General features: G+C 39.9%; 1 protein-coding gene across 1 annotated transcript; it reads right to left on the minus strand.

The window, feature by feature from the left end:
* Window positions 1-990: 990 nt before the first annotated feature.
* Window positions 991-9,919, minus strand: LTV1 (LTV1 ribosome biogenesis factor). The gene is made up of 11 exons (XM_042795878.1): window positions 9,807-9,919; window positions 8,572-8,703; window positions 7,897-8,085; window positions 7,467-7,554; window positions 6,681-6,801; window positions 5,653-5,902; window positions 4,803-4,930; window positions 3,697-3,836; window positions 3,457-3,509; window positions 2,535-2,735; window positions 991-1,928 (listed from the first exon to the last, which is right to left on the minus strand). Exons 1-11 carry the CDS (start codon window positions 9,807-9,809, stop codon window positions 1,815-1,817), a joined length of 1,419 nt encoding a protein of 472 aa, XP_042651812.1. The 5' UTR covers window positions 9,810-9,919; the 3' UTR covers window positions 991-1,814.
* Window positions 9,920-13,667: the final 3,748 nt, after the last annotated feature.

The following is a 13,667-nucleotide window of genomic DNA, read 5'->3' on the forward strand; positions in this document are numbered from 1 at the left end:
GTACAACAGCAGATGAGTTAAGGACTAGTAAAGTACATGTGCACTGTCTTTAGCAAAAGATTCTCCTTTTCAGTAAATCACGAAAATCACATTCCACTCAAACCACTGAACAGCATCTGTTACTCACTCGTTCCATTTAACTCCTTTCCCAGTATCTGACTCATCTCAATAGAATGGTTTCTCAAATTTCCTCTTCTGCCTTGTCAGGAGTCATGAGTACTAAGGGGTCAGCTTTTGTTACTCAAAAGCTCACAATTCAAGTTACCATGCATCAGCCATTACATAATTAACAATTATGACAGAGGCAGACCCTGCTCAAGCCTGTGGAACATATGAAAACCAGTACAGATATGAGCTAAATGAAAGCCCTGAAACTTTTTCTAATCTTACAGATTCCCACCTATTTGGCTAACACACTCTTCAACATTTTTAGAAAATGGAGGCTTAGTCTAGATGTGAATACTGTATTGACACTTTAGTTTTCTGAGCAGCGATCAAGAGACTTGTAGACTTAAATGTCTGTTCATTCTCTTCTCCAAAACCATGTTACTTTATCATTAAAATGTATTATAAAAGCCTTCTTCCAATAAAAACAAGTACTTTGGATTGTTTCTGTACATTTAAAGGCCCCATCAGTCCTTTTGTGAATACTAGATGGAGGCAAGCTAACAGAACTATTTTAAGGAATACTTAAGATGCTTTGAATTTAGCAGTAGTCAAGCCACTCTACCGATGGCTTGATTACTGTGTTCCTTACAAGAAAAAAGGGCAACTTTTCACCCAAAGGCAGAGGATTGCTCAGTCTGTAAGTCCTAAAGCTGAGGGTTTCTTATGAATATAGAAGAATTGACTACAAACCCTATTAATTTCATTCACATGTATGGATGGGTCACGATCAGGATAATTCACATGCACAGTATAGAAATTTAAGATCAGATGAAGCCTAGAGATACTGGCCCTCTGCTCATCTTCATACAGTTTTTGCAACAATTGCAGTGGGGCTTAAGTTTTTATTTCAATGAAACCAAACTGAATGCAAGACCTGAAAAATAGTTATTTCAGGGACAATGGCTTTCTGCAACATGCAGAATTTGTTTTGTTTGCCATACTACTCCGTCTAGGTACTTTCAGCAAAGCTGATTTCAACAGCAACAGTAAGGGTCATTGTCTACTGTAGCAAATATATCACAAGTGTTAAGAAATGTAAAACTCAGGTTAGGCAACAGGGATGTCTAGCTACACTAGTGCTTTTCAGACACCTCTGTTTACAAAAGATTGCTCTAATCTTTCCTAATAGTATTCAAACAATAAATGACCAACCCAGAAAAGAACTGAGTGGATGAAAACTCCTTGACTTACAAAAACATCAAGGCACTGTATTCAGCTATCAGTATAAGGGAGAGAAGATATAAATGGATATATTGCATTGTAAACTGAATAATTTAATAGAAGACTCTAATCAGATCAGATCTGTAAGATTCTGCTGATTTGTTGAATATATTCAACAAATATATATATATATAAAACTTTGTCCAATGATAGTTTTTAAGAAAAATATTTTTTTACAATTTTAGTACATTTCTACTGTAATGAAACTTTGCAACAGTTGCCATGTCACTCATGACAGTATAAACATCACTGATACATTGTTTTATGTATAATTTCATTTCAGAAAGAACAAGTTAATGGTTCTTGTTACAGTAATATCTGAATAACCCCCTTTGAGCATGACTGGCGAAGCTATGAGTTGGCAGTCCCTTTCTCAATACAAATGAAAACTTAAGAATGTTTCCACAGTAAGTTCCTCAGTTTCATCAAGACAGCTTCAGCCCTTGAACGTTTTGTTTCAGATTGAGTAACTCTTTCTCTTGTCTTGTTTTCTCCAATTTGAAGGCTAGCTTGTTGGCTTTCTTCTCCATTCTGCGTTCCTGTGCATATGAATAATTACAAATTTACAAAATAGGCATAATATGCAAAAAGAAACCATTCCAATTAACAGTTCTAGGTCATGAAAACAGCAGCAATCTGCACAATAGTATTATTCATGGCACTAATTATTAGTAGTCAAATTAATATGTGTACTATAAGGATTATCATCTCTAGTTAGCTGAATCTTCTAATATGCAGGCAATTTCTGTTCCTAAACAAAACAACTAGTATATCATTGTGGCCAATTAGATTTTCCACATTTCTTTCAGATACTTTTCACTTTGTGTGATCTGAAACATAACTGTTTTTTTTGCTGCCCTAGATAATAAGGAAATATGAAGGCTCCCTCTGAAGTTAAATATGTTATGGTGGCCACAAGAGAACCAAAATTTCCACATCAGAAATTCAGATGACAAAATTATGATGTTAACTTTCTTTCCAGTAGATTTTTTTTTTAAAGAAGCAATAATTAGTCCTTTTAGACTAGCAAGTTCTTCCCATTAATTTCCAAATACAATAACAAGTGAGCTTTAAAAAAAGTTCCTAAGGAAGAGTTCAGATAATATAACATGTTTTTGCAGGGTTTCATTTTAAACAAAGCGTACCTTTCGCTCCTCTTTTATTGCCTGCTTTCTAGCTTTGCGATCCTCTTTGCTCTCGTCTTTGAAACGGGGCTGTGTTGATGCTCTTGGCAGGTCACTGCTGTTAATCATTTGCATGCGTTCAATCTGCCTAGCAGTAAGACCTTTCTCAGGCAAGATGCGTAGAGGAATTCCGGTCTTCTGAGAAATTTTGATCTGTTTGGGCTAAAATAGAGAGCGCATGCATATTAACGGTCCCTAGCTTTCTCTCCAAGAAGCACACATCGCACTGCCTTATCAGCATAAAGACATTAGATTCAGATTTAACAGTAATAAACATGTAAGTTTCGTCATGCTATTTTCTTCCCTCAGAAATATGCACATTAATCCCAGAGAAAGAAACAGATTCTGGCCTCCCAGAACAACAACAACAAAAATCTCCCTTTTATTTAAATATTATTGCAAAAAAAGAACTTAAGTAGGCACTTAATATTCCTTTACAAGCTTCCAAGAAAAGGGTTTCCTTTCAAAATCTGGAACATCAAGCTGTGCTCTAATGATGGGGAAAGTCTGGAAGGCCAAGGAACTAGAATAAATTGTGTAGAGGAGAAATAGAAGCCTATTTTCAAGCAAAAATCCCTAATATGTGGTTGTGAGACAGGTTACGCAAAGGTGCATCACAGATTACAAGAAAGTAAATTCCTTGCTCTCTACATTTCTGCCTAGCTTTATAGAAATTTTGAACTTACTGAATTTTAATTCTAATAGAAAAAAAAAATATAGCCAAACCCTTCTTCAGTGAAGAATACCACAGGCTAACACCCTCCCCAAAACTCTTTTCTACCACGTCCTCTTTTTACAAACAGATATCCACTGAGAAAGCAATCACTTTTGTCTCAAGTTTTACCAGGCCAGGTGTTCCTCAGAATAAGTTTAATGATTTTACCTTTGATGGCTCCTTAATAAGTGTTGGGTGATTATATAAATTTGAATATGTACCTAGGTCACAAAGAAGAAGAAAAAAAAAAGTAGTGAAAAAAGGCTTGCAAATAGAAATTAGATAAATTTATTATGAATTGTACTACTACTTAGTCTTTGAAAATTCATGCTGTTAGAAAAATTTTGAGATCACCTATTGTTTACTTTGAAATCCTAGGAACAAACAGGCAAACTCCAAAATACTTACTCAAAATGGATTCACAATCCCACTTTTCTTTTGGTTCCTCAATAACTACAGCTACTATTTCTTCATTTTCTTCCTCACTTTCTTCATTCCCAGGAGAGTCTAAATCTTCACAGGGTTCAAGAGCATCCAATTTCACACAACTTTGAAGAAGTCCGGAGAAGAAAAAAAATATAAGGTTTACCTTTCCTTGAAAATGTGTAATTACGTAAACCCAGTCTCCCCTCAGTAAAACTCCAAACTAAGAATCCTATTCCCAATGAAACTTGCAGCAAAATTAAGCTTCCTTAAGTAAGCATCCCCAAAATAAACTAAAACATTAGGACAAGAGTCATAGTCGACAAAAGTATTTCTGCATTTCAAAAGTATGTGACACACAGTATTTGTGACTGGAAGGCAGGAAGAGAAGATATACTTTTTAGTCTGTAAGCAAGGCAGCTCTAGAGCGGATTATGTACTCTGCTGCTGACCAGTCATCTTGCAGTACAGGGGACACATTACTTTAACTTTCAACTATGAAACACAAGAGTAATGTGAGAACATTGAGCCATTTAACTTGAGGATTATATAGCCTGCTTTAAAAAAAAAAAAAAAGTACTGTGGAAATGAAGTCTTACACTGACATGGGGTTGCTCTATAAGCACTCTTTTTGCAGTGCTCCAAACAGCAGTACCCATGCAACAGTCGCCTGAGAGTTTATTATCATGTAACTAAGTATACAGTGGAATCATCTGCCTATCAGCAGACAGAATATACTTGGCTATAGAGTCTGTTAAAAGCATAAGTAAAGGTATAAAGAGAAAGGTAAGTTATACTAAAAAGGGAAAGGAAGAATGCCTCCAGATATTACTTGCACTAAACTCAATACAATTATACAAAAGGAGCATAATCTCACATAAACCAACAAAGTCTCCAGTTAATTTTATCATCTTGTAAATTAAGATTGACATTCAGTGACATAACAAAATGGGTAACACTCATATGTAGCTGCTTTTATTGTGGGATGTAATCTTTAGGTACGTGAACTGGAAACAACATTCCCAAACTTTCAGTATAAACACAGGATTACATAACTCCTTATGTGAAGCAGTACTTCAGGGAATACATACTTCTTTGCTTTCTCTTTGTAGTAATCATTCAGTACTTCCTGCATCCGAGCATTGTCTGTGTTAATATAGCCTTCTAACTCCACATTATCCAAGGCTCCAATTTCATCTTCATCAAATTGTTCAAAAAACTAAAATAAAGAAGTGGGTACCTGTAATTAGATTGCATTTGTCGTGCAACTTCTTGATAGCTTAAAGAAGATCTACACATTTCTTTCTATTTCCCCACTTTTCTTCTCCCCTCTCATCTGCTGAACTGCCAAACACATCTTCAGTAAGATTTCCTCCTTCCTGTCTTTCAGCATGGGAGTCACAAAATTATTTTAAAGTAATACATAAATCAGCTTCTAGAAAACATTCCTTATTCTCATGCATTATTTCAATCTGTATATTAAAAAGTCTATCACTGCTCAGGACGAAAGTTACACCATATTTCCACTGCTCTGACTAATTTCATGAATGTATACTTGGCATAGAGGGGAGAAAGGGTGAAAGAAGGGAGTCTTTACCAAGGACTTGTATATGATTTGCTGTGTTGAACTGAGCCTCTCAGACAGAAGTGTAACACCAACTATGAATGCTCATTATAGCAATAGGAATCATTCTGTTTAACTATATCAGTGTTAAGCCTTTTAATAGCAATTAACACTATAACCTATTTAACACAAGCATCTTAATGCACACGCTATTAAATGCAGAGTATGTGTGAGGAACAGCTGTTTGATGCCCTGACTACTGAAGGCAGGAAGAATTTGCACAGGCATGCAGGACACCACCTTATGGGATGCATCAAAAGGAAAAAGAAGCATTTAATACCCTTATGCTTAACAGTTACATTCTTGAGCTGACTCACCTTCTCAAATCTGTCATCCAACAGTGTTAACTGCTCATTCCTCCTCATTACCGAAGATGTCATAGAATATTCTGTGAAACGACTCCGGGTTTCTTCTTGCATAAAAAGAAATTCTTTTGTCTGTCCATTAACCCCATCATCTGACAAAGGACCTTCTGAATCATAGTCTTTATCATTACTGCAACTATCCCTTTCATCACTATCATCCTCCACATCTTCCCATTCATCTTCATCCTCAGCATCTGATCTCCTGAACAGAAGTACAAAACATGTTTAGAATAATACACAGACTTTTCCACAGCTCTGACCAGTGTTGGGTTATCTGAAACGACTTGGCAAAAATAGATTTAAACCTTGAAAGGTAAAGTGATTATTTTCAAGCTAGTAAAAGAAAACCAAGTTTAGCAGTAATGGTTTTGCCAAAGTCAGCATAATACTACTTTTGTCTGAAAGATGGAAATATTTCTGGTAACTGTTGGAGCACCCATTTGCACACTGGGAGTGAGGTTATGTTTACATTCAGCTATACATGTCAAAGTAGAAAAACACTAGCTGCATTCTTGAGTATTAAAACTAGCAAAATCTCTCATTGTTTATAAAATGATGAGAATTATACTAAAACCTAAATAAATAACATGCAGTGGGGTATCACATGAAGCATTTGTAAAGGTTCTGGAAATACCTGTTAGCCTTAATCAGTATTATTAGTGACAAATTTTAAATGTGGTAGATGGTAATGTTTTAACAGTTCAAGAATCCTATTATTCCATACACTGAATGTGTAAACAACTACATATAATCCATGAGCTCAAAGTAACAGATGAAACCCATCTCTTGAATAACACATGAAAATTTCATTTTCTAAGCTACCAGCCACATAACACAAGGTAATACTTTTTGCCTTTAACACACCCAAGTATTCAATTGGAAATCTGAAACCATTTTTGCTTCCTACAACAACACATGAAATAATAAATAGCATCATTCATATTCACACATGAAAAACAATTCTACAGATCTCTCTCTACCCTTTCTGTGGTTCATTTGCTTGTAGAACAAAATCATCTTCCAGGATATTTTCTGGGTTGTCAAAGTCAAAATCATCATCAAGAGCTGCAACAATATCAGGGTCAAAATCTAGCCGTGGTCCTAGAAAATTAAAAAAATATCAAAACATAAATATATACATTTCTCTGGCATTATGAAGCTACTTTACTGGATAAAAAACAATCCAACTAGACTGTTAATTTGCACTAAGGAAAGATTAAACCTACGAATCACAAAATTCCTTAATAATATTTGTAGATTTGATACAAGCCAGGGCAAGTCATCAGCCCCTTTTAAATTTTCCTCATCCAGAAAAGAACATTCTCCAGAGCTTCCATAAATGTATTTTAATATATTTTACTTACAGTATTGTAGAAGAAAAAAAAAAAAAACAAGTTAAAGCACTGTATGATCAACTGCCAACTCTAGCTCCCACCCCATAAAAAAAAGTGAAAACCCAGTTCCAGACTTGGATTCAGAGTAATAAATCAATAGTTTTATCTACAGTTTTCCCCTGTTATTAATTTATATTTGCTGCACAATAGTAAGATATCACGGATTCTGCCCCCCCACCCCAAACAAAGCTAAAAAGTTACTATAAGTGAATCACTGAAATGGGTCTCAAATTGAAACACAGGTCTCTCATAGATCATTCCTCATGTCTGTTATTGAGCCTGTTCTAAACCAAAACCAGTATGTCACTGTAATCGAAGCCACAACTACCATCTACTGCTCACGTTCCGCAAAGGTAAAAGATTTAACGGTACCTGAAACAGGAGCAGCTTTATTTAACAAGCCTACATCTTCTTCAAACTCTGTGGCAAATACTGAAGAAGGCAACTTAATAGATGGAGCCTTAGGAAAAGGAACAAAAACCCAACATCACAATATAGTTGTTCTTGGTTTCTCATTTGAGCTCACATTAAGAAAAACATGTGACCAGAAGAAACTCTTAACATGAAGATACAATGTGTTTTAACACTGTGCTAGCAAAATACTGTTCATCAATAAACTCTGGCTTGTCAACTTTTGTTATTACCTGTCAGAGTCTGACTGTGGGTCCAAAGGATCCTAAGTCTATCTATTTATCTATCTCTCACAATCACAGTAACACTTGTTGAATATGATTAATGTGTCTACAGGATGCTAAACTCTAAAGAACAGCATAAGACTGTTATTAGCAAAAACACTACTTACTGGAACTCGCTGAATTTCATCTTCTATGCGCCCCTCACTTGTGACAACAATTCTGCTTTGCTGTCCACGCACAGAAGGGACAAGCTCAGAAGGACCAGAGGCTTCTTTCAGATGCTGCAAATAGTCATAGTCATCATCAAAGAAGACTCCATATTTCCGTTGCTCTTCCCTCCTTTGCTCCTCGTGCCCCTTGGAATTGTAGAAAGAAATACATTTAGTTACTTAAGTCCATTTAAAACTTATTAGCAAAAATAAAAGTAACACATCTATTGAAAATGCCTAATTCTAAAGGTCTTGTAGTCCCCTCTCTACTCATTACCCTAATGCACAGCCAATTAGAATGCTGTAGCCATCTGGATCAGTGTTCAGGTGCTGTGTGAGCAGGACCTTCAACAACTTTTTTCATGAGCAGCATAACTTACGAAGCCTGTTTTTTCAGGGTGGGTCAGGCAATTTTTATTAGCTTCTTAACATGTTTATATCTGTAATGCCAGTTAATCATCCTTCAACCCACCAATTTCCCTACAACGTCCCCTTCCTCTTAATAAGCCAGAACAAAAACTACCTTCTCTCAGGCTGTTTTAGAACTGTATGATTGCATACCCACTTTTCTCTCCTGCAGCATTTCTTATCTGAAAGAACCTCTAAACCTCAATATTAAAAATAAGTATTTACTTTCTGTGTAGGCAGCAGAACTCTCTGGGGTGCAGTATCATCAGCAGCAAGTGGATCCCTCTGACTTCTGTGCACTAAGTGAAATGTTACCGCTTTCTTCTTCTCTATGAAGGGTTTCTTTTTCTTGTGAGGCTGCAAAAGGACATTTAGTTAATCATTATTAAAAAATGAAATATTAAATGCACCTAAAAAGAATCTCTTTCCAAGAGCGTGCTACTGTATTCCTTTTAAGGTAATTTCTTACATATTTGGAGGCAAAACAAAAAGACTAGTGGTAGCTTAACTCTTCTCACCACATGCACAACAGCCATTTCTGCATTCAGCTGCAAAATGGCAATACACTAGTACAATAAATTTAACATACGACCACAGAAAATAATTTTTAAGTAACTACTTTCTAAACACTGGGTCAACTCTGAAACAAACTTCATCTGAGAAACACAGGAAAGTGGCATAAGGGAATTCATCTGGACGCACCTAGCTTCTTAATAATTGTTCAGGCAGCTGCTCTTACACCCGTAATTCAATACCAACCATGGAAACTATCAACTGCGCCATTATGCAGGCAGAGCTCTAACATCAAAAACATAACTCCATTCTGGATCAACAAAAATCTGAAGTATTCTTAACTGAGTGAAAGTCTTTTCTGCAAGCACGCACATCTGACTTGGGGAAACACTTTTATCAAAATTCCCAGCTTTGCTTACCTTCCAAAACGTGGCAATTGAAGAGATATGCGGCTGGGAAACTACAGATCTAACCTATCTCCTTCCCCTGGTAACTTTTAACTGCACAACGTGGCACACTACGTCGTATCAAAGTTCAGAGCCTATCAACGGCCACTACACGTTTCGAGTTTATACCCCCAAATCGCGCTTTAAAATCTTACGCTCGGGGTGGACGCGAAAGGAAATACAGCAAGTTTTTGGCAGGAGGCGACGCGCCTCCCCGGCGAGCACAGCGGCCGGCGGGGTCGCGGCGGCCCCGGGGCAGCGCTGGCCACCGAGGGCGGCCGCGGCGGGCCGAGCAGGGGTCGGCGGCTGTCCCCGCCCCTCTGGGCGCCGTGGGGAACACGCTCCCGCCGCCGGCCCGCGGCAGGCCCCGGCAGCCGGCCCGGGGCAAACAGCCGGACGGCCCGGCGAGCAGAGCGGCCAGGGCGCCGCTCCTCCCCTCCCTCCGGAACCGGCCCGCCGCGCGGAACGGACGCGCGCGGCCGCCCTCCCGCTCCCGCTCACCATGGCGCGAGGGCGGGCCAGGCAGCCCGCGCTGCCGCCGGCGGTCCTGCCCGTTCGCACGCGGGCCGGGCGTCAGCGCCGCCCACCTGCGGCCTCCGTATTGGAATAAACCGGTGGCCAACGGAAGTGTGTGTGTGAGGAGGGCTGCCAGTCTGTAAAGGGTTTTTTTTCCCTTAGGGACAAAAAACCCTGAGTTTTCTCAGAATTAAAATAGTGTTTTAATAAAAGGGAGGCTCCGTGAGCGCGAGCGGAGTAACTTCTTCCACCCTCAAGAGGCACATTTTCCCACTTCTCCCCCCGAGCTCCTGGAGAATGGTTCCGCCAGGCAGCCAGCCCACCCCTGGCAGCACGCTTTTGCGGCGGGCCAAAGGGCAACGCGCGTGCGCAGCGGCCGGGCTGTCGGCCGCCGAGGCGGGGAGGGCGGCGGGACGGCGCTCGCTGGTAGGGAGGTGACGTTTAGAGGGCGGGGCTCCGCCCCCTGCCCCCGCGGGGGCGGTGGGGCGTCCTTTGGGGGCGGGGCCAGCGCCTGAGGGGGCTGGGCGGGGCCGTGGGGAGCGATCCACCACCCTCCTCAGCGACGGCGGCGGCGGCGGGGCCGGGCCGGGCCGCGGTGTGTCCCCGTACCTCGGGCAGCCTCCGGGTGCCGGGCGAGCGGGGTGAGGGGAGGGAGGAGATGCCTTCAGAGGCCATGTGGGTACCGGGCAGGCGGGGCGGAGCCCAGCCCGGGAGAGCGGGGCGGTGGCGGTGCGAGACAGTGGGTGGAGAAGAGCACCTCTCGGAGGTTGCAGGTGCCTGGTGGTTGTCCCCCCCCGCCTCCCGACCTGTTCCCGCCGCGGCCGTTGCACCTGACGGCAGCGCGAAACCGTTGCCCAGGCTCCGCACACACAAAATACCCAGCGGGACCACGGCGAGGCTTACAGCCGCACGTCTCTCCGGTCCTAGCGAAGGACGTAAGAGAGGGAGACAGTGACTACGTGACAGACGCTAGTCATTTCACTTACCTGAAACACACTTAAGTGTTCAGGCGCTACAGTAAAGTACAGTAAACATTTATAAAATACCTGAGACAGGAGGCACAGCAGTACTCGCCTTGTGGCCGAGCGGAAAGAGCCTCTTAAACACGCTGTGCCACAAGGGCCTCTGACACACGCTCATTTTGCAGCCTGGCTCTGCACAAGCTCAGAGGCTGAATTAGAAGGTTTGTGTGTAAATAACACGTATTCATATCAACAGTATTTCACCATCTATGAGTTCTTATTCAAGTTGTGACCCTGCACAAACACACAGGCACACACATACATGCTCCTTGCTAAGAAAAAAAGTATGCTTGGTATTTTAGTAATGTGATGTTAAACCGTTTTGTTACATTTCAAAAAGACAGTGTAAACCACAGAAGGGAGCAGTTTCATTCATGCACATATAGACAATAAAACAATAACAAATATAGAAAGGTTGTTACTGAAAAATAATAATTATCCACGTATTATGTGGATAGTTATGTATATGTATACCTTAGTTATGTATAAATAGTTATGTATACCTTAAAATATTAGCTTTAATCGTATTTGAGTGGATTTCATTGTTTATTTCAGTAGGTGTCACTAAAGATCCAAAAGAGCCCAGATTTTCACTCTTCTGGCTGTTGTTTTCTGAAGTATTGCATCTTTATCATCACTCCTATGGAAGTGCACAAACTAATCTGATCTCCTCCGCCAGTTGAAATGACTCTTGTACTCAGAGGTTTCAAACTAACCCTGCATGTATCTGTGCAAAGGTTATACCTTCCTTTCCTCTTACTTCCTAAAAGCACATGTGGTATCTTGTTGCTGTCAGCCACCAGCAGGTCGTCGTGCAGACCTCACGGTACAGGAAGGTTAGCAACGCTTTCACTGCATGCTGTGAACGGCTTTTTCAGGATTGCACATAACAGGAGCAACTCTCTGTGCTATGTCTATACTGCAAACCCAATGACAGGTGGAATAGCAGAGCTGGCTTTTCACAAGGTAACTAAGAGCAGAATCGCCCAGCTATTAAAAATACAGTGCTTAGCATTTATCTGTGGGGTAATGAAGAAGATTAGATTACTCCTTATTGCTTCTAGGTCCCTGAGGTACCTCTGGCATCCATATCAGTGCAAAGTACTTGTATGTAGACTTGGTAACCAGACTACACCTGGCAGTACCCTGAGCTTGGTGACCCTTTATCTAATAGTAGCAGTACTGTCATTCCGTATACCTGAAATCTGGTCTAGGAGCATCATGTCAGCCTGAAAGTGGGGAAAAATTAGCTTTTGCTCTTAGCTCTGTTGCTAATCATCTGTTTCACATGTGTAAGTTAAATTTACCTGTTCAGTTTTTTAAATTTCAGAGTTTTCTGTCTTGCTTTAACTCACATGCCCATCTTGTATTTCCTGTTTAGATTCTTTGCATTTAGGGGGAAGGACCTGTATTATATGTTCACAATGTGTTTAAAACAGGCTCCCTTATCACAAAAGACTGATAGTGTATGCAAACAGTAATACATCTGGAGATTAGTTTTAAAATTGAGGGATTACCAATAATCAGCATCATATTGCCTCCCTTGTTGATACTTACGGGTGAGTCATCTCCTTCCAACCAATCTACGATACATCAAAATTCAAAATTTAGTATCACATGCACATGAAACGTGTATGAGTCTTTCAGATGGAGACTTCACTTAAGCTTCTAATTTCATCTAAGCCTTACAAGTCCATCTGTCCTACTGTACTGTCTCGTGCTCTCTGCTGAGACACCTTGCAGTTTAAACTCAGCAAAGAGCGGCTACAGAGACTGAGGGGAAAAGCACTCATGTCACCGAACACTTCTTTTATGCTTATGGAAGAAGAATGGTCGGTATTGGAATGGTCTCACTGTTGAGGCAGCCATTTGAAAAATAATATGCTGGAAGCATGCATTTCCTTAAGATAATCACCAACTTGCCTTCCATCTGAAGATACTATGCTAATATTTTTTTCTCTTAGTTCTTGTAAAACAGAAGTTATTACAAAGTAATTAAAAAGCAAAAGTTATTGTCAGTCACTTTGTAATGTTGAAAGATTTGCAGACATACTATGAACTTGGTTGAACCCTCAGCTGTGCAGATCAGTTTTTTCCTTGTTCAGTGGGTGTAATTCTGGTGCAAATGTGCTGTCAATGAAACTGAAACTAGTGAAAACCACTTCTTGATGATAAAAAAAAATTTGGAAAACTGGAGCATAGATTAGGTCTCTGAATCATTGAGCTACAGCACTAACTTTGTATTTTTAAAATAACTATCACTTCTTTGAATATACCTCTACATGAATACACCACCCACAAAAGAGCTACCAAAATTCAAAAGAAGGTTTCAGGAACCTTCCTTCATCTCGTTTCCATGCAGAGGGACTTCTAATTTGGTCTCCGAAGGCTGCTTTCCAACAAATAACAGATCTCTGAAGTTAACTCCGTTATACACACCCATGTACTTGCTAGAGACTCAAAGAGAAAATATTTTCTGTAAAGATTATCTGAACAATTTTATTGAAGTAATTTTTCTTAATTTTATATTTTTATATATATTCATTCATACATATCTATAATTCAAAGAGCTAAACAGTTGTCTAAGGCACTTAGAACTGTGAACAGCAGACTATCCTACAGTACTGTATAACTAGGCAGCACATAGGTTTTTTTGCTTGTCAAATAAAAATACCATCAAACAAGCATAATATATGTACTGTTTAAAAAAGATCATACATATTCTATTTTTCAGATAACAATATTGGAATATATTTTTGTGTGTGTGTATGCACACACACACACATATATATATAGGTGTATACTACAGTACAGATAAAACCCC

Source organism: Tyto alba, unplaced genomic scaffold, assembly GCF_018691265.1.
Source record: "Tyto alba isolate M040663 unplaced genomic scaffold, T.alba_DEE_v4.0 Super-Scaffold_22, whole genome shotgun sequence".
NCBI lineage: Eukaryota > Metazoa > Chordata > Aves > Strigiformes > Tytonidae > Tyto > Tyto alba.